Source organism: Heptranchias perlo, chromosome 3, assembly GCF_035084215.1.
Source record: "Heptranchias perlo isolate sHepPer1 chromosome 3, sHepPer1.hap1, whole genome shotgun sequence".
NCBI classification, from domain to species: domain Eukaryota; kingdom Metazoa; phylum Chordata; class Chondrichthyes; order Hexanchiformes; family Hexanchidae; genus Heptranchias; species Heptranchias perlo.
The window spans coordinates 16051111-16072018 of NC_090327.1; the positions used below are offsets into that span (position 1 = coordinate 16051111).

Below are 20908 nucleotides of genomic sequence, written 5' to 3' on the forward strand. Positions count from 1 at the left end.
CCGGGCGCGGGCATTGTGCTGCGCGATTAACCCACGCTCGTTGGTTCCGATGCAGACAGCACGTGAGATTTGTGCTGCCTGGTCATTTACCTGATTGTAGCGCAGCAGCTAGGCCTGTCTGCATCGTTCTCACCAGCTTCTCATTTCTCACCAGCAGGGGGGCCCAGATATCACGTGAGTTGCTCGCACCTCTTAAAGGCAGCCTGCACCTCTTACGGGCAAAATATAAGATACGGATCCGCACGGAATCTGAACGGAGATCAGACATCGCACACGTAAAACATAGATGCAGGTCCCGTCCCTATGTTTACAAACTAATGAGTTATGTTAAAACATCGAATAAAGGTTGCACACTACTAAATCTCACATCCTCCAATCTGCACGCCAGACCTCACCAATCTGCTGATCTGAGTTTGTACCAGTCCTGCGAGAGTGCATGCACCAAGGTTCTCTGCTGATGCACTGGAGGCCTTGGTGCAAGAGGTGGACAGAAGGAGGGGCATCCTATATCTGCATGGGGAGCAAGAGGTCCTCCAGACATATGCTCAAGAGGCAGTGGGAAGCAGTAGGGGACGAAGTCACTGCTAGGCAGATTGCACTACGAACATGAATGCAGTGCTGGAAGAAATTCGATGCTTTGACACAAGTGGTCAAGGTGAGTGAGGTCAACTACCAAGTGGCATCTCCTACCAACTGCACCACTAGCCGCATCCACTGCACCACACACTACACCCCCATCGCCCACCTACCAACAAACTCTTTCAATCGGTACTCAACTCTTCCAATCAGATGCTTCCTCTCACCCTCACACATTACCACTGTTACAAGCCGCACATCCACAACTTAAAGGTCACACACACTGGCAGCTATTTAACCATGACAGGCACATCACCCAAACTTCCTGCAGGACACTCACCAACACACGTCCCGCTTTCTTGCAGGAGAAGGTGGTGCATCATAGGGGGCAGCAATTGGCAGTAGCATTTAACCCCTCGATCCTGTTCCACCATTCAATGAGATCATGGTTGATCTGTGACCTAACTCCATATACCTGCCTTAGCCTCATATCCCTTATTACCCTTGGTTAACAAAAATCCATCAATCTCAGATTTAAAATTAACAATTGAGCTAGCATCAACTGCTGTTTGCTGAAGAGCGTTTCAAACTTCTACCGCCCTTTGTTTGTAGAAGCGTTTCCTAACTTCACTCCTGAAAGTCCTGGCTCAAAATGTTGGGCTCTGTCCCCTTGTCGTAGGAGACCTCCAAAAACAGGTACAAATGCATCAGCAGCCAGAAGCAATAAACCAGCAACTAACCTGTAAATCCTGCATGGTCCCTTTTAAATAGCACTGGTGGGAGGCTCCTCCAGGCCGTCTACAACAAGTTTAGCTGGTCATGGTTACGACAATGCATTGGCTGGAGTGTTGAGTGCCAGAATGGTATCCATCCCTTTAAATCAGCGTTGCACACTGATCTAACGCATTGTCTCCTTACTTTACAAGTTGTCAGCATTTGTTATCTGTGCCTGCGTAAACCTCTTTACCAATATGGCGTCAGGTGCAGGTCACGCCTAAAAAAATGGGCGATGCACGGCCCAATTTCTAGCCCGTACTATTTAAACAAAAATGGAAACAAAGTGAAAAACATAAATAGATAGAAAAACATACAATCTTGAAGTCAATGATAATTTATGCTAATTATGTGATTTTGTTTTACAAAGGGGTACTGAATTGGTCACTACTAAGGTGTTATAAACTATATAAATTTCAAAAGGGTATTTGTAATTCAGTGCACTTGTAAGTAATGCATAACTTTGACAAAAAGTTGTTAACTTTTGTCTAGAATTGTTTAGAATGATTCCAAAAAGTCATCTTTTATATTATTTGGTATACATCCAGGTTTGCTTTGTTTATATGGTTACACCCAGTCAAATGTAAATCTGAAAATTTAAAACTTACAGAAGGAGCTTGTTATGTATTGTGTTATGCTGAAATGCTGCACCATTTTATGTTGTCTATTGGACAGATTTTTATCTTATTTGAGTTCCATTGAAATGCATGCTTCTGCATGGATTAATTAGAACTGTAATTCAGAAATATAAAACTAAAAATTATATTTCTAACAAATAATTCATTTAATCTACTTTAGACAAAACTTCAATAAAGCCTCAGCCTCAACTTCTTACTTTCTTATTCACAGCACTCGCACAGAAATATTGCCAGTCTTTGCAATATTTATGCTCTGTTTCTCCACCTTTTTTCACATTTTTCAACCAAAGTCATCCTTTTTGATGTTCTGCATTCTGCTACTAATTCCTCGTTAAACCCTGTCATCCTGGCTCCCTCCTCTTCTTGATTTTCTTGTGCATTCCCTTGAGTTGGATGTTAACATACAGGTAACCGTTTGGGTAGTTTAGTGCTGTACATTCTTTACACTCTGCTCTCTACTATATTATTGCCATGGCTTAATCTAGAATTTAGCACCTGTTTTATTAATGTCTGCTAGTTAAAATGGAATCAAGAGATTTAAAGAAAGATTTAAAAAGTAATTGAAGATGCATCCAGAAGCCTATAAAATTGCATTGCTTCACCTTTCATTGTGCCAGTAATGTTATCTTCTCCTGCTTAGTGGTTCGAAGCGGAGACTACTATCTCTTTGAGACAGACAGCGAGGAGGAGAATGAAGAAGAAGAAGTAAAAGAAGAAGAAGAATATCCCAAGAAATCAGGTTTCCAGGTAATGTTCTCGGATTCTGCTATAGTTCATCCAACAATAAAATTTCTAAAACGGAAACTGAAAAACACTCAACACCCTAAGTCAGACTAAGTGCATACAGCTAATGAGAGCTAAGATAGTCCTTCAGTTAATGGAAATAAATGCTGTTAACGCATAGGTCAATCAGCATCTGAAATCTAAGTTAACATTTTGGATTAGACTCTTTGTCAGTTCTAAAACTGTTGGACTATAACCTGGTGTTGTAAGATTCCTTACATTTGTCCACCCCAGTCCATCACCGGCATCTCCACATCACAAGTTCTAATGGGGGGAGGAGGGGTGAAGAGTCACACCCAAAACATTGACCTATCTTTTGTTTTTGAGGTGCTGACTGATCAGTTGTTTATTTCCAGGATTTGGGGGGATTTTTATATTTCCAGCATTCGTGGTTTTTTTTATCTTTATCACTTCTTTGCATAGCAGCAACATGAAATCGACACCTACGTTCATTTGTCCAGAGTACAGGACATTTTGGTAACAAATCTCACTGGATAAGAGGGAAAAGATATACATGATGTAAGAAAATGCTTCAAAAGCAGAATAGAGGGATATGTACTTTCCTGCATGGGCTAGGGCGGCAATGTGGATCTAATAGCTCAGACCAGTCAAAGTTATTGCCATGGCAGTGTTGTTCACCGAAGGTAGTCAACAATAACTACAGAAATAAAGTTCATTGTCATTTTTAAATGTAACATTTTTTTTTGAGAGTTTGTGCTAACGGCATAAAACCTACTGATGGCAGAGTGGGTGGAGGGTAGTCCATGTCCAGGGAACCATACCCCACCCAGGAGTCAACAATAAGAAAAGGGAAGGGAAAAAATTGGCAAGAAATGTGGCAAACCCTCCATGTAAAATGTTTTCAAAACATCAGTATTTACCACAATGGATAGTTGGTGATGCACTGTCTGTTGTTGAACTGTGCCATATAGATCTTCTGTGGTCTCAGTCAGGACATTCATTGGCCTTAGTAGCCCTGAGCTAAGGTAGGGAAGAATTGGCTCTAGTTCCTGCTCCTGGCTATGAATCAGTGACTCTCGTCTTGGAGCACTCCCATTGAAAGTGTATGTCAGTAATGGTGAGGGCAGAGTCATGTTTCGATGTAATATCCCATAGTTGAATTGCCTGACGACACTCACTGCTTTGGTTCATATGAGAAATATGATCATTTGGTCAAGGTACTTGGCATCTGCTGGCATCCATGGAACTGCATCTAGTGTAAGTCATGGTTTCCAAGAGCAGAAAGTAAAAAAGGTAAGGAGAGAAAGTTACTGGAAAATGCACCTCTATTTTTTTAAGATGGAGGCAAATTCTTTTTTGATAATCCCAATGAGTTGCTTTGTTCCTGAACAAGAGGGATGAAGTTCCTCGGGGGCTTCTCCCACTCCGCCACCGTAACTTTAGAGCGAGTTCAGGGAAAACCTCTTTTATGTGTGTAAATTGGGTTTCCACCGAAATACTACCGAAGTTAAGGCAGTAGAAGTCCCGAGGAAATTCCCGGCGAAAAACTTCTAATTTGCAGAACACAAGTTTCTGAAGATACACCATGCAGCTTTTTAAAGGTTGTTAAGAGAAATGTACATTCATCCCGGCTCTTGTGATGAATTGTTCACCAATGTGAACCTCCAGCAGTGAGCTTGGCCAAGTGGGGTTGTCAACTCCTTTACAACTTTCCTGCTAATGTCATTCTCCGGATTGACTGGTAGGAGAACTGCATTAACTGAAAATGGTTATTGATGGTCCAACCATTCCACTGGCAGCTAGCTTTCAAATATAGCAGTTATTTGCTAACCATTTTCCAATCTCTATGCATTTAACTAAAATTGTGTATGGCGTTTATATTTACATCAGTTAGAAGGTGTGTACTAATGTACAAATGCATATTCTGTTCTTTTCCATCCTTGAATTAGAAATGCTGTTTGCTTATGATAACTGTTTGCCTTTTATTGCACCCAATGAAGCAGATAGACTGGGATGTAAGAATGTCTTCTTCCTGCATCAAAACATGAAAAATAAAGTTTCAAGCCAAACTCTATTTTCATGATCGTAAAGTATATGAAGAAGAACCTTAATAATTGCTTACATCAAGTTTGTGGCAGTGCTTTCAGATTGGCTTGTACAACTGAAATAATTCGACATAAATCACTGCAGATATGCTACAGATATAAAGCAGGATTTTGTCAAGTATCTGCAACATGCACTAAGTTATATTGCTGTATATTTTTTAATTATTAATTTTTATTTCTTCTTGATGCTTCTTAATGCATAAAATATTGTGCCACATTCTGGTAACTTTTTTTTATTTCTATTTGCCAATGTCCAAGGTTAACTGAATGGGATTCATTAAGATCTCTGTGAGGATGATGAATTAAATGCCTTGTGTTGAAGCTTTTTATACTGTAGAAACTAATTATAGCTAATGATCTGAAGGCTACAGTTTTTGTCTGAGATTAATCACCAAAGTATTTTCTTTAATGTTATTTTCTTAAGGTTTATTCTCTGATTTTCATTATTTATTAAGGTTCTGCATTCATGGATGTAGTCATAGCCAACATATTCGTGAGACAGAAAACAAAATAAATCAAATTTCAAGAGTTTTTGTAAAAAGAGGAATACACGTTATTGAAATAGATTTTGAAACTTAAACCATCGCATTTGGGGTTTAAACTTTTATCATGATTACATGACACAGCTTAATGGCTGTGATTCAACTTTTGAGCTAACCTGATGTGCGATATAATTACCATTCATATTCCAGAAAGTAACAATTTTTTTGTCACTAACATTCTGTTATCCTATCAATTTAAGAAAATGCACCAACCACTGTAGTCCAGCAACCATCTTAAGACACGACCTCACCCCTATCTTCACCATATATTCAAATGTGAGGAACTCATGAGCTTGTTTGTGTCCAAAATTGAGATCATCCATATTGTGGCCACTGCTTCTTTTTAGTGCCTCCGACTCCCCCTGACTCCTTCAAACCCCAGGCTCCCCACCTGTCCACACCCTTCTCATACTTTGAAGTTTCTCTCCCATCTTCTCCTTATTCCTCGGTTCCCTTATTCTGCCCATAAAGCCCATCACCCCAGCTTCTGTCCACCCAAATTCATTTCTCCAGTCCCATGTTTGCCAACATCATTGATCTGTCTCCCTTGTCAGGTACTGGCATCACCTCCTGCTAGTTTGCTCTCTGCCTTAAGAAACCATTTTCTCCAGCTACTGCCATATCTCAAAACTTGCCTTCCTCTCCAAAGTCCTGGAATGCACTGTTACCTTTAAACTATGCTGCCACCTCTCTCACCACTCCTTATTCAATCTGGCTTAAACCCCAGATACTGTATAAAAACTATACTGATCAAAATGACAAATGACATGGTGTACAACTGTGACTATGCCTCCCTAACTCTCTTCATCTTCTTCGATTTCTCTGCTGCCATCAACACTGTCACCCACTCCATCCTCTTCCAAAATCTCCATTGAGATCCATCCCTGGAGCGCTGCAGCATCCTGCTCTTATTTGACTCAATGCAGGCACTACATTGATGACAGTGGCTTCTTCTGTTCTGCTCACATACTCACCTCCAGTGTACCCCAGGAATCCTTCCTTGCCCATTCCCTCTTCATTATCTACATAATGCTACCCTTTGGTTGCATTATCCAGGGTCAATTTCTACATTTTATTTTTCTTCATTCATTCTTGAGATGCATGCATCATTGGCAAGGATGGCCTTTATTGCCCATCCGAAGTTGCCCTTGTACAATTGAGTAGCTTGGTTAAGCCAGGCCACTTTAGAGGGCAGTTAAGGGTCCCAGTGTGGGACTGGAATCACATGTATCACAGTGGGTACAGCAGAGAAGGAGGCCATTCGGCCCATCATGCCTGTGCCGGCTCTTTGAAAGAGCTATCTAATTAGTTCCATTCCCCTGCTCTTTCCCCGTAGCCCTGTAATTTTTTTCCCTTCAAATATTTATCTAATTCCCTTTTGAAAGTTGTTATTGAACCTGCTTCCACCACCCTTTCAGGCAGTGCATTCCAGATCATTACAACTCGCTGCATAAAAAAAATTTCGTCATGTCTCCTCTGGTTCTTTTGCCGATCACCTTAAATCTGTGTCCTCTGGTTACTGACCCTTCTGACATTGGAAACAGTTTCTCCTTATTTACTCTGCCAAAAACTTTCATGATTTTGAACACCTCCATCAAATCTCCCCTTAACCTTCTCTGTTCTAAGGAGAACAACCCCAGCTTCTCCAGTCTCTCCATATAACTGAAGTCCCTCATCCCTGGTACCATTCTAGTAAATCTCTTCTGCACCCTCTTTAAGGCCTTGACATCCTTCCTAAAGTGTGGTGCCCAGAATTGAACACAATACTCCAGCTGGGGCCTAACCAGTGTTTGATAAAAGTTCAGCATAACCTCCTTGCTTTTGTACTCTAGGCCTCTATCAATAAAGCCCAGCATCACATATGCTTTTTTAACTGCCTTCTCAACTTGTCCTGCCACCTTCAAAGATTTGTGAATGTGCAACCCCAGGTCTCTCTGTTCCTGCACCCCCTTTAAAATTGTACCATTTAGTTTATATTGCCTCTCTTCATTCTTCCTACCAAACTGCATCACTTCACACTTCTCTGTGTTAAATTTCATCTGCCATGTGTCTGCCATTTGACCAGTCTGTCTCTGTCCTCCTGAAGTCTGTTATTATCCTCCACATTGTTTACCACATTTCTGAGTTTCATGTCATTTGAAATTATACCCTCTATACTCAAGTCCAGGTCATTAATATATATCAAAAAGAGCAGTGGTCCAAACACTGACCCCTGGGGAACATCACTGTATACTTCCCTACAGTCTGAAAAACCACCGTTCACCACTACTCTCTGCTTTCTGTCCCTTAGCCAATTTTGTATTCATGCTGCCACTGTCCCTTTAATCCCATGGGCTTTAATTTTGTTAACAAGTCTATTATGTGGTATTTTTTCAAACGCCTTTTGAAAGTCCATATACACATCAACTGAACTACCCTCATCAACCCTCTCCGTTACTTTATCAAAGAACTCAATAAAGTTAGTAAAACACGTTTCTCCTTTAACCAATCCATGCTGACTTTCATTTATTAGCCTATACTTTTTCAAGTGCCAATTAATTTTGTCCCGGATTATTGTCTCTAAAAGTTTCCCCACCACCAACATTAGGCTGACTGGTCTGTAATTGCCGGGTTTATCCCTCTCTCCCTTTTTGAAAAGGGGTGTAACATTTGCAATCCTCCAGTCCTCCGGCACTGTCCCCATATCTAAGGAGGATTGGAAGATTGTGGCCAGAGCCTCCACAATTTCCACCCTTACTTCACTCAGTAACCTAGGTTGCATGTAGGCCAGACCAGGTAAGGATGGCAGGTTTCCAGGCCTCTGGATTACTAGTCCAGTAACATAACCACTACACCACTGTACCTATGTATGCTGATGATACCCAGCTCTACCTCGCTCCACTCTACATTGATCGAAAGGTTGATGCCACACCCTCAAGTTGTCTTTCAGATATCAATATCTGGATGAAGCAAAGCTTCCTCTAGCTAAATATGAACAAAACTGAGTCGATATTCTTTACAGCATCTCCAGCCAATAACATCTGGTCTTTCCAACAACCTCCCTGGTTGCCGTCTCAAATTGTCAAGAAGTTGAGAAAGTTGGCGTCCTACTCAATCCCAAACTCAACTTCCTCCCCCAAATCTGCTGTTAAAATATGCTTTTTTCCACCTCTTCAGAATTACCTTTTCCACCCCTTTGCAGACTTTTTACCACAGAAATTCTTGTCCATGCCTTCATCACCTCAAGACTCGGCCTCTCCAATTATCTCGTAGCAGGCTGGCCTCCACGCGTTTACCCTCCACTGCACTGGCACAGACACAATGGGCCGAATGGCCTCCTTCTGTGCCATAAATTTCTATGATTCTATGAAACTTCAACTCATCTAAAATGCCACAGCCAGTGTCCTGACTCGCACTACGTCTCACATTCCTATCACGGCTGTCACCCCGAAGCTCCTCTAACTCCCTGAACTCCAGCATGTCACTTCCAAAATTCTTATCCTTGTTTTTAAATCCCTCTTTTGCCTCATTCCACCATACCTTAATGATCTCCTCCTACCTTGCATCCTAGTCTGTACCTTCCACTCCTTTATCGTCAGATTCGCCAAACCCCTCACTCTGTCCAATACACCGTTGGTGGTCATTATTCAACCACTATAGCCCCAATTTTAACTTAACCCGCCCAGCGGGTACGGGCCACATTCGAGTCGGATGCTCGTTTTACACACCGTCTGATTTTACTCAGCATTGAAGTCAATGGAGAACGAAATCGGGCGAGCTGTAAAACGGGCGTCTGTCCCAAACCCACCTTGTTCCCACTGGGCAGGTTAGGTTAAAATTGGGTCCATGTGCTCTCTGAAAGTATCCCAAGTTCTCTCCCTCACCACCTCTCTGCCTGCTGCTAAAAACCTGGTCAAAACCCTCCTTTTCGAATGTGCCTTAAGTTCCCCATCCTAACTTTTCCATTCACCTCCCTTTTTCCCATTGTCAGTGTTCACCGTATTACTTTCTTTCTTATTATAAAGTTGTCTCAGATGTGAGGAGCACTACATAAATGCAAGTTGTTGTTTTAATCTACAGTCAATTTAGAAAATCAAATTCTCTTTAGGAGTTTTTTTTTGTAGAAAGCCAAATTGGCTTTAGACATGTCTTGTAGGTTATGTAAACTTCAAAGATAAATAACCTCCAGATGAATGTAAAACCTTAAAATATTGACCTGAATTCTTTCTCAAAAAACTTAACTAAGTATTAGGGACCTCCTTTCTACTAACAATTGCCTTGCTTTGTCCTTCTCTATAGAGAGCAGTTCGGAAATTTGCTTCAGCCTTAATAGCCTTGCCAAAGTCTATCCTAAAACTGCCAAAAACCATACTTCAGTTGATAGTCAGAGCTGTAAAGGTATTTCTTAGGTGTTTCATGAGTGTGTGCAATGATTGCGCCTCATTCTGTAGTATGCCAACACATTTAAAATACAGTATATCCCCACAAGTTGACAACTCTTTGATAAATTTGGTTGAATTGTATTTTGAATGAACATTTTTTTTCTGATTGTAGTGTAGTTTAAAAACGATTGTAAAGCTGAAGTTTGGGTGTGAAAGAGCAACGGTAGAATAACCAACTAATATCGATTCTCCTCAGTGAAAACAGCTAACATGTGGTTGTTCCCATCTCCTGAGAGTGCCAATTAGTGGGGGTGTACTGTACTTCCCTCATATATCAGTACCATTCTGTCTTATTGTAACTGGCTTTTAGCTGCATGATTTAGTTATTCTTCATTAGGATTGTTCCAGAATTTTGCATAGAGAGCTGGACAGTTGAAACAATTTAGAAAAACATTTAACAACAAATTCAAAATAAAACAAAATGATCTGAAGAATTTTATTTTCTGAAATTTTCACTTAATGAGATCAGTTTTATGGAAGGATTTTAAGACTTTTTTTGCACAAGCTGGACTTGAAGCTCAATTCAGTGATGCAACTCTTACTGTGATTTTAACATCCTATTATTAAAATCAAATTAAGCTCTACAAAAAGAACTTTTGTACTCAAAAAGTGTGCATTATGTTGCCATGAGCATAGACTCCTTTTTGTGTAAATGCTTAAATATTTATAACTGTAAATACACATATCAGAACCTTGTGGTTTGGACAGTTGGCAATAACATTAATACTCATAAATAAGGAAATGGAAATATTAGATTCAAAGTGAATTTCATGTAATACCTTTCAAGATAGAAGTTGATAATAATGACTGAATTCTAATTGATTTTGTATATTTTTGTGTTTGTGCATCAGGGCACCAGTTCAACTAGGAGAGCGGGAAAGCATAATATGCATGCCTTGCATTGATGCTTGCTTTAAACCAGCGCTGTTAGCCTTTACTGCCTTTTTGTGCTTCTGTTGTTCTTGCTTTGCATGCGTGTGTATGTCTACTACTGGTAACATCTGTTGTGGGGAGCAAAACAATGAAAAAAAGAGGAAATGTCATACTGCTGAGCAGATATGACACTGAAAAATCACCACAGAGACGGAAGCCCACAGCTGATCGCAACTCAATTAGTGCTGGTGACAATTTATTTGAACTAACCACTAACTATGCTTTTTAATTGCCTAACAACTCCTAAAAAGGTGCAAACAAGTTATGTAGTTTTATCCCCCTCCATCATTTGATATTACTGTTCTGTTTACATTTGTGTAGTGCTGTACTTTGGTATTTCAAAAATAAAAATCTGGCCAAAGAAATTACGAACTTGTGTTATTGCCGTTTATGAAGCAGCCTTCCGTACATTGGGGGTGATTTTAAACCCCAAGAACAGGCAGGTTGGGGGCAGGTGGGAGTTGAAAATAGCTGGTTTTTTGGGTCGCAACCGCAAAATTTTCGGACTTTGCATTCCCGGTGGGAAGCCTGTACTTTTACGTGCCGACATTAAACCCGGAAATAAAGCCGGGTTGCGGTCGCGACCCAAAAAACAACTATTTTCAACTCCCACCCACCCCCACCCACCCATTCATGGGGTTTAAAATCACCCCCACTCTGGTTGAGATAGGCCATACAGAGTGTGTCATCCACCATGGCTGCAACCAATAAACATATTGATGATTAACCTCCCTTATTAGCTGCAAAGGTGTGTTTGAATTTTTTTTAAATATTAAGAATAATAGTGTTAAGGGAATGCAATGCTTTTCATTTGGACAACAGGCATCAGCATCAAGTACTTTCAGACCAGATCTAGTATGATTAAGTGCGGGTTAGAGCTCCCTCTCTCCTGCTCCAATACATCGCCTAAGACCCAACCTCACAAGAGCACCCCTAATGTAACAGTTTGACATTTTTCATCCCTTCCATTCTGTGGCTTCTCTGAGTGAAATTGCTAAAATAATGCCAGTTTTGTGCTGTGGAATCCTGCCCACTTGGAATTAGATTGAGCCTGCCCTATCTCATTTCACATACGACCATCATGACCAGCAGACAAGTAAGATTTTCACACATCAGTTTGCCTGAAGATATTGTGTGTTACATCTCCTCTTAGACAAATCCTTATGATATGTGTCCAGCATTAGAAAAATTATGGTGGATTTTAATTATGATTATATCAATGCATTTACAGAGTCTGTTTTTTGTGTACCAGTACAGCACTATAATCAAAATTGTTAATAGCGATTGATAATCAAAATATGCAGGAAAGTCCAGTCTGAAGTCTGACTATTCCAGCCAGTCAGCTGTATATTCCATCTGTGTTTTCAATGCACTGTGATACCAGTATGTTCATTCCATTTATGCTTTGGATAACGCTGTCCATCCTCTGTTTGTATGGTTATACACTGCACTTAAATAACGGTTAAGAAGTTATGTGAACTCTCTTTTTTACAGTTCATTTACCAGACCTGGAAGAAAGATTCAAAATCTGTATTAAAAGAAAAGAAGGAGAAAAAAAAGCTTCAAAAAGAGCAGAAGCAATGGGAAGCTGGTAAAAAAGAAGCAGGAGGTAATTTTTTGTGCAGTCATTTTATAGTCCAGGTGAGACACACCCTGAAGCATTGTAAAATTAACATTTGTAACTGCTATTATGAGTAATGCTCTATCATAAGTTATGAACAAAGTTACGAGTTAAAATGAAGTGCTGGAGTTATCTCCCCGTTCTTGCTCCGCCGCCATTTCTTCCGGGCCCTTCCGCTGTCGTTATCTGTGCGTCTCCCTTTTTGGTGGCCAGTGGTGAAATCAGATATCTCATTGCAATTAATCTTGTTGGGGAGAAGTGGGGGGAGGGCTGTGAGACCTCACCGTAGTGTTGTATATATATTAAACAGAAAAACTGTTGTACGTTTCCATTAGTGAAATCTGTGGAGATGTGATTGGTGGTTGTTTCTGTTTTTAGAAAGGTGCAGCTGAAATATGGAAAGGAGATGGTGCTGCATTTCTGAAAAGTTCACAATAGTATTTGCTTTTCATTATGGACCTTCTCATGTTTCCTGTTTAAATGGTTTTTACAACCACTTTCAATAAATTTCTTGGATGAGAATGGGTGAGGAGAGGGGGGTGATGGATGTGACTTTTTTTTAATTATTCGTTCATGGGATGTGGGCGTTGCTGGCGAGGCCAGCATTTATTGCCCATCCTTAATTGCCCTTGAGAAGGTGGTGGTGAGCCGCCACCTTGAACCGCTGCAGTCCGTGTGGTGAAGGTTCTCCCACAGTGCTGTTAGGAAGGGAGTTCCAGAATTTTGACCCAGCGACGATGAAGGAACGGTGATATATTTCCAAGTCGGGATGGTGTGTGACTTGGAGGGGAACGTGCAGGTGGTGTTGTTCCCATGTGCCTGCTGCTCTTGTCCTTCTAGGTGGTAGAGGTCGTGGGTTCGCTTATTTAGTTGTTGGTTGCTCATTCTCTGAAGAAATAAAAACTATTTTCATCTCTCTGTTCAGATATCTGTAGTGTTTACTATGAAAGCATCCTGAGAGAATTTAGGTAGCTGTTTAAAAGAATATAGAAAAATGGAGCAAATGCACGGATCACACTACTGGAATAATGTTGAGTTTGTTGACATGTCACTCCACTATCTTTTGGTTAGGTCACATTGCAATTGAATGTGAAGAGACAGAAGAACTACCAACACCAGAAGAAGCGCACAAGCACTCTAATGCACCAGGTATGACAGGACCTTCCATCAGCAGGTGGACATCATCTTAATTTATGCAAAAAAGTCCATCAGGCAGGGGAATTATGTCAATACGCCCCACATGACGAAAATGCATCTTGGGAATTCAGACACGGAGAATAGCACGTCCCATCGGGTTATCCAGTTTCATTTTTGATGGACAGAAAAACATATTGGGCCCGATATTACCATGGCGGCGGGTTCGCGTTGGGGGGTAGATTGGGCGCGTGGGTAACGCGCCCGGTGAAATCAGTCTGCTCCGCGCGCAATCGCAGGCTGATTGGATCCACTTACCTGGTCTTCCGGGTTCCCCGCTGTTAAGCTGCGCGGCGGGCGGACTGCGTATGCGCAGTAAGGTCTGTCAGCTGGAGGAGCTCTATTTAAAGGGGCAGTCCTCCACTGACTGATACTGCAAGAAATAGGAAAAATTACAGCATGGAGCAGCCCAGGGGGAAGGCTGCTCCCAGGTTTAATGATGCCTCATTCCAGCTCTTATTGGATGGGGTGAGGAGGAGGGGGAGGACAGAGATCTTCTCCCCGGCAGGCGGGAGGAAGCGGCCTGCCTCTGCCACCAAGAAGGCCTGGCTCGAGGTGGCAGAGGAGGTCACCTGCACCACCATCTTATCGCCCACCTGCATACAGTGCAGGAGGCGCTCCAATGACCTCAGTAGGTCAGCCAAAGTGAGTACACTTACTCATTCCCCTACACTCCGTCTGCCACATCACCGCCCCCACCCCACATCTCCTTCTGCACTGCCAACAATATTCTGTCACATCACCCCTCACACCCACTCAAACCTCATCCTCATCTTACCTGCACTTACTCACCTCACCAGTACTCATACCACTCAACCCAATCCTCATACAATCTCATGGATCTATCTCATACTCATCCTCTCGTGCATCTCTTTCATGGTCAGCCTCACTCAACCTGCCACTACCTGTGCTGCAGCCACAGGGCATGCATCACATATGTGCAGTAGGAAGCGTAAGGCAAAAGTGTCGTGAGCATGAAGGGGATGCACATGGGTGTTTGAGGGTTTTTCATGGTTTTTACTTATATTTAATTTCTGATCAACTCAAATTACATATTATATTGGCACCACTACTGCCACGTCTTTGCGAATCTTGTCTGGTTTGTGCAATAATGCCCTTTCCTGAGGATCACAATGAAGACCCACAACTGATGCCACCCATTGTGTCACTGCAGAGTGGGTGTAGGTGTATTTGCAAGGCTCTTTTGTGCAGACGACTGAGAGACGTCGGCGATGTCCCCGGTTGCACCCTGGAAGGATGCGGAGGAAAGGTTGTTGAGGGCAGTGGTGACTTTGACAGCGACAGGTAAGAAGATGGTGCTCGGGCCAGCCAGGAGCAGCTCGGCATGAAGGAGGCTGCAGATGTCCACGACTACATGTCGAGTGACTCTGAGCCTCCGTGTGCACTGCTGCTCAGAGAGGTCCAGGAGGCTGAGCCTCGGTCTGTGGACCCTGTGGCGAGGGTAGTGCCCTCTGCGACGCATCTCTCTCTGCGGTTGCCCTCCCTCCTGCTGTGCAGGTGGATGTGTCACAGCACTGTGTTGTGGAGCTCCACGTGTCAGAGGTGGACAGCTTGGCCGGCGAGGCTGGTGATGCTGTTCGCCCTCCGAGGAGGTCATGACTGCAGTTACGGCGGCCCCCATCCGCAAGATGTACATCTGAGGGAGTCCGCAAGGTAGGTAAATGTGTCTGGACACTGGGGTAAGTGTGCAAGTTGGTGAATTTTGTTGTTAGGAGGGGGGTGGTCGAGGCCAAACTTTGTCCAAAGTGACACAGTGGCCTCCTGCAATGAGTGAGGGTCTCCACCCCACACCTGTCAAATGGACCTTTGCAGCTGCCACAGGCTGATGTCTGCAACACGTCCATTTGAACTGGGAGTGTTTCCCCCAGTACGGGAAACAGTCTCAGTCAGCTGCAAAATCCCATCCCTGCTAAAATAACAGGTCAATCAGGTCTGTAAACAACCTGAAGTACCTGTACAAGTACTTTAAGTGGCACCCCGCTGGCTTTAATTGCCGGCGGGAGTCCCACATGCGGGGATTGCGCGCGCATGTGAGCGCGTCAGTGGGGAACCCGGAGGTGGGCGGGTTGGAGCCGGGCTCCCGACCCGCCCCGGGAATCCCCGATTTTCGCAGCCCGCCCGCCACGAACGCACCCGATCGCGGGTGCAAAAATCGAGCCCATTGTGTACAAACACTTGACCTCTCACCCAAATGCCTGAATATATATATATATATATGAACACAATATATATGTTGTGTATCTTACCAATATCCATTTCATTTTTTTGATTATGGAAGCACCATTATTGCCTGCACGTATTTCACATGCCCTGTCCCAGTGTTGCCTTACACACGATCTTGCACTGATCCACCTGCCATCTGTTTCTTAGAAGACTAGTAACATTAAAAGACAGCAGTATGGAGTAAATTTTTTGATTTAGTGCTCCTGGCTCACAGTTCTGTGATATTATCAATTCAGGCGTTGGGGGTCAGTGCACTCGATTTGCAGTTGCACAATTTTCCATCTACACAGGAACTTAGGAACAGGAGTAGGCCATTCAGCCCATTGAGTCTGTTCTGCCATTCAGTTAGATAATGGATGATCTGCATCTTAACTCCATCTAACCGCCTTGATTCCATAACCCTGCATATCCTTACCTAACAAAAATCTATCAATCTCAGTTTTGAAAGTTTCACTTGACCTCTATTCATTTCAATGGATGGCAAATCCTTGAGGGCATATCTCCATCTCTGAATTCCCAATATGCACTCCATGCTGGAAGTGCTGAATTCACTCCGATATGTCATAACTGCCTATTTCTAATAATCCTTTTCTCTCTATTTCCCAGATAATGTTATCAAACGGGTGTTTAATATCCTGAAGTTTACGTGGATTCTCTTCTTGGCTCTGATGGATAGTTTTACAAATTGGCTAAATTCAATCTCAAAGGAATGCATTAATATCTCCACTGTGCTGAGGATAGAAAGGTGTATGCTTACAAGGGAAGTGAAGAAGGTATGGAATATTAACATCATTTTTCTTAGAATCCTGTTTATTGATTAAGAAGATTTAATTAGGAAAACCATCGCTTTTTCAAAAATGGTGCAATCATTTACCCTGCTTATATTGAACATATGACTGTTATACTGGACTCATTTGATGATAGGGAGGGGGGGCAATTTTCAGCGAGCGGCCTTAACAAGCGTGAAGTCAGCAAAGCGGCCACTCTGCCTGCCCGTGCATGCCAGCTTGAAGCCCGAGCCATTTTGAGGCCTGGGCCTCTGTAGCATGCCGGCGGTGAGTGACCCGCTGTAACTCGCTGGTTCTGGGTGGGCGGGAAATCGGCAAGATCCCACGCTGAGCCGGCCAGCTGGTGGAGAGGAAACCTTGGCGTGGGGGTGTAGAGGGGGGCCTCGAAATGCACAGCAACAGGCCAGAGTTTTGTTGGGGCCCAGGACAACAGGTTAGGCTGCTCAATGCCTTGTACTATTGTATTGCAAAACATTCGATGACAAAGTGAAGAAGGCTTTTCAGCCCATTTGATCTTATTTTCCCAGAATAACAACCTTATTGGCTTTCCATTACAGCTGTTCCATTCTAGCTGTTTTTTGAAATGAGCCCAGTATCCTCAACCAGCCTTCCTGGCAACCCATCTCAGCTCTTGATCATCCTTTGTGACTGCTCTCAGATAATATTATTTTAAGAAAATTATGGCACTTTTCCGACTCTTTTTCCTCCCATGAAGAAATTGCCTTGTAAATAACTGCAATCATTAAAAATGTTTCCAAATTTCAATTATTAAATTACATCACACTAACCGTTAGGTTTACAACAGCTTTTCCTTTTAATCTTTGAGAATGAACAGTGCCTATAAATCACAATACAGTTAACAATTAGACAACTCAAACAGGACAATCCTAACATGCAGTATTTTTAAACAAAGAGAAAACTACCTCCCAGTAAGAGGAATTGATGTCTTTATTCAAGAAATTAGCCACATATAGAGATTCTGAAAAAGTGATGCATAAAGATAATCCATTTTTAAACAAAATTTGCTTTCATCAAACTTATTCACTGTAAATTAATTATAGTTAATTGATTATCCTTTCGTCATCTTCTGCGTTACTCTGCTATAGGGAAATGTTCCGTGCCGTGACAGTGTCCATAATTACTACAAGTACCAGATGAAGTTGCACAGTTCACGGGAGTCAGATCTGGACAGAAAGGCTGATGGTGCCGGATGTACTGCTTTGACTATCCATGAAGGAAACAGAGAGGCGGGTGCTCAGAGAATGGACAGCACAGACTCTATAGCTTCTCATGATAGTCTGTCCAGGTAGTTGCTTGAGAAATGTTTGTTCCTAACATTTTATTGTTTGTGTCATATCAGAAAATATTTGAATCAATTCGGTCTGACTGTTGATCAGTTCACCGAATCTGAATTTAGGGGATGTTAATTAAAATCAAAGCCAAAGTGTACCTAGAGCAGGCATGCAGTTGCACAGTGCTTAAAATCCTATTGTGTGTTAAAGAAATTTGCGCAGATATCCTCAAACTGGCCTGACTGTCCTTAATAGAGTTTGAATGTTCAATGTTCAACTAATCAAAATGCTGTATCTTTTAACACTGTCTTTAAATCAGTGACAAGAGGGTGCATAATTGTTCCATCAGCCCTAATGAGCTTGCTCTGTTATATGACAATAGCAGACGGTTATCAAAATCGAATCAATATAACTCTAATATGTCAGATACACAACTTGGCTGTTCTTTCAAAAACGTCAGTATTCATTATAAAGGTTCGCAGTTCTTGCTTAACTGCGGGCACGTGATCTTCAGACTATTGTTTTTGTTGAAAATACATATTGCCTAGAAATTCTGGCGCGCGGGTCGCAGGGATCAATGCCTGTGCCTGAATGGTGAGGACCGAGAAGCCTCAGGCCTCATTACCATCGAGCTGGCGAGCTGCGGACACTAACAGGCAGCTCACTGGCGAAACAGAGTGGAAGATCAGGCAGTTGCGATGCCTGCAGCTGCCCTCAGGTAAGTGATTAAAGGGGATCAGGAACGGGGGGCAATCGGGTTGGGATGTAACGGTGGCCTGGTATTCCTCAGTGCTGCCAGCACTGACATCGGCTGCCTCAGGGCAAACCAATCTTGCAGTAGGGGCCTCAATCAGGCCCCTTATTTGCATATGCAAATAACCTAACACCTGTTTCAGGCGTGGACGCTCCACGCCGATTTTTTTTGTCCTTTACCAATATGGCGGGCGACGCACTTAGGGCTCGTAACGAGCCTGCACGTCCCACCCGCCATATTGAAGGCTTAAGAGGCCGTATAGCACCCAAAAAACAATCACTTCTCGGCCAAATGTCTACGCCCATAGATCTGTAAATTTGATGGTGGACAGAAAATAAGCCAGTAGAGCAGCAAATCTAATCCAACCTGATACTGGAAAATAGCAACTTTTCAATTAAAATGTAGAATGTCATAAATATAAATTTGCTTTAGTTTAGTGAAAAAAAATACCAGTAATATTCTTCCAAACAAGATCCCAAAAGGATTTGGTTTGCTTTGTTCTTGTGAATTAACTTAACTAGTTAGACTAAAGTGCTAAGCATAAATTCCAATTTTCATAGAATCATAGAATGGTTACAGCACAGAAGGAGGCCATTCAGCCCATTGAGCCCATGCCAACTCTTTGTAAGAACAATCCAGTTGGTCCCATTCCCTCGCTCTTTCTCTGTAGCCCTGCAATTTTTTTCCCTTCAAGTATTTATCTAATTCCTTTTTGAAAGCCATGATTCAATCTGTTTCCACCACCCCCTCTGGCAGTGCATTCCAGATCCTAACCACTTACTGCGTAACAAAGTTTTCCCTCATGTCACCTTTGCTTCATTTGCCAATCACCTTAAATCTGTGTCCTCTGGTTCTTGACCCTTCTGCCAATGGGAACAGTTTCTCTCTATCCACTCTGTCTAGACCCTTCATGATTTTGAATACCTCTATCAAATCTCCTCCCAACTTTCTCTGTTCCAAGGAGAACAACCCTAACTTCTCCAGTCTCTCCACGTAATTAAAGTCCCTCATCCCTGGAATCATTCTAGTAAATCTCTTTTGTGCCTTCTTTAAGGCCTTCACATCTTTCCTAAAGTGCGGTGCCCAGAACTGGACACAATACTCCAGTTGTGGCCCAACCAGTGTTTTATAAAGGTTCATCATAACTTCCTTGCTTTTGTACTCTATGCCTCTATTTATAAAGTCCAGGATCCCGTATGCTTTTTTAACCATTTTCTCAACCTGCCCTGCCATCTTCAACGATTTGTGTACATATACCCCCAGATCTCTCTGTTCCTGTACCCCTTTTTGAATTGTGCCCTCTAGTTTATATTGCCTCTCCATATTCTTCCTACCAAAATATATCACTTTGCATTTTTCTGCATTAAATTTCATCTGCCACATGTCCGCCCATGCCACCAGCCTGTCTATATCCTCTTGAAGTCTATCACTATCCTCCTCACTGTTCACTACACTTCCAAATTTTGTGTCATCTGCAAATTTTGAAACTGTGCCCTGTCCACCCAAGTCCAAGTCATTAATATATACCAAGAAAAGCAGTGGTCCTAGTACCGACCACTGGGGAGCACCATTGTACACCTCCCTCCAGTTCCAAAAACAACTGTTTGCTACTACGCTCTGTTTCCTGTTACTTAGCCAATTCTGTATCCAGGCTGCTACTGCCCCTTTTATTCCATGGGCTTCAAACTTGATGACAAGCCTGTTGTGTGGCACTTTATCAAATGCCTTTTGGAAGTTCTTATACACCACATCAACTGCATTGCCCTCATCGACCCTCTCTGTTACCTTATCAAAAAACTCAAATCAAGTTAGTTAAACACGATTTGCCTTTAACAAATCTGTGCTGGCTTTCCCTAATCAATCCACACTTGTCCAAGTGACTGCTAATCCTGTCCCGGATTATCGTTTCTAAAAGTTTCCCCACTACCGAGGTTAAACTGACTGGCCTATAGTTGCTGGGTTTAGCCTTACACCCTTTTTTGAACAAGGGTGTAACATTTGTAATTCTCCAGTCCCCTGGCACCACCCCCGTATCTAAGGATGTTTGGAAGATTAGTACCTGCTGTTTTCTCCCCTTCAGCCTTTTCTTCACCCATAGCCTTAAGGCAATGTAGCAGCCTTTTATGTGAGATTTATTGAAGGCTTTCTAGAAGTCAAGATACACTAATTCATAAGGCTTTAGAAAGTCCACCTGAGATGTTACTTCCTAAAAAATGCTGAGGTTGGTCAAGCATGATCTTCCCCTTAGGAAACCATGTTGCTGGTCATTTACTAAGTTACAT

The 20908-nt window shown here is 42.4% G+C and overlaps 1 protein-coding gene across 1 annotated transcript in view; it reads left to right on the top strand.

Moving 5' to 3' along the window:
• LOC137310536 (piezo-type mechanosensitive ion channel component 2) overlaps positions 1–20908 on the top strand; it is a 624232-nt gene that overhangs the window by 528144 nt on the left and 75180 nt on the right. The window contains exons 34-39 of the mRNA XM_067978307.1: positions 2629–2735; positions 9658–9756; positions 12228–12342; positions 13426–13503; positions 16399–16565; positions 17687–17886. Of these exons, the coding sequence (XP_067834408.1) occupies positions 2629–2735; positions 9658–9756; positions 12228–12342; positions 13426–13503; positions 16399–16565; positions 17687–17886 (766 nt within the window). The remainder of the gene's footprint in view (positions 1–2628; positions 2736–9657; positions 9757–12227; positions 12343–13425; positions 13504–16398; positions 16566–17686; positions 17887–20908) is intronic.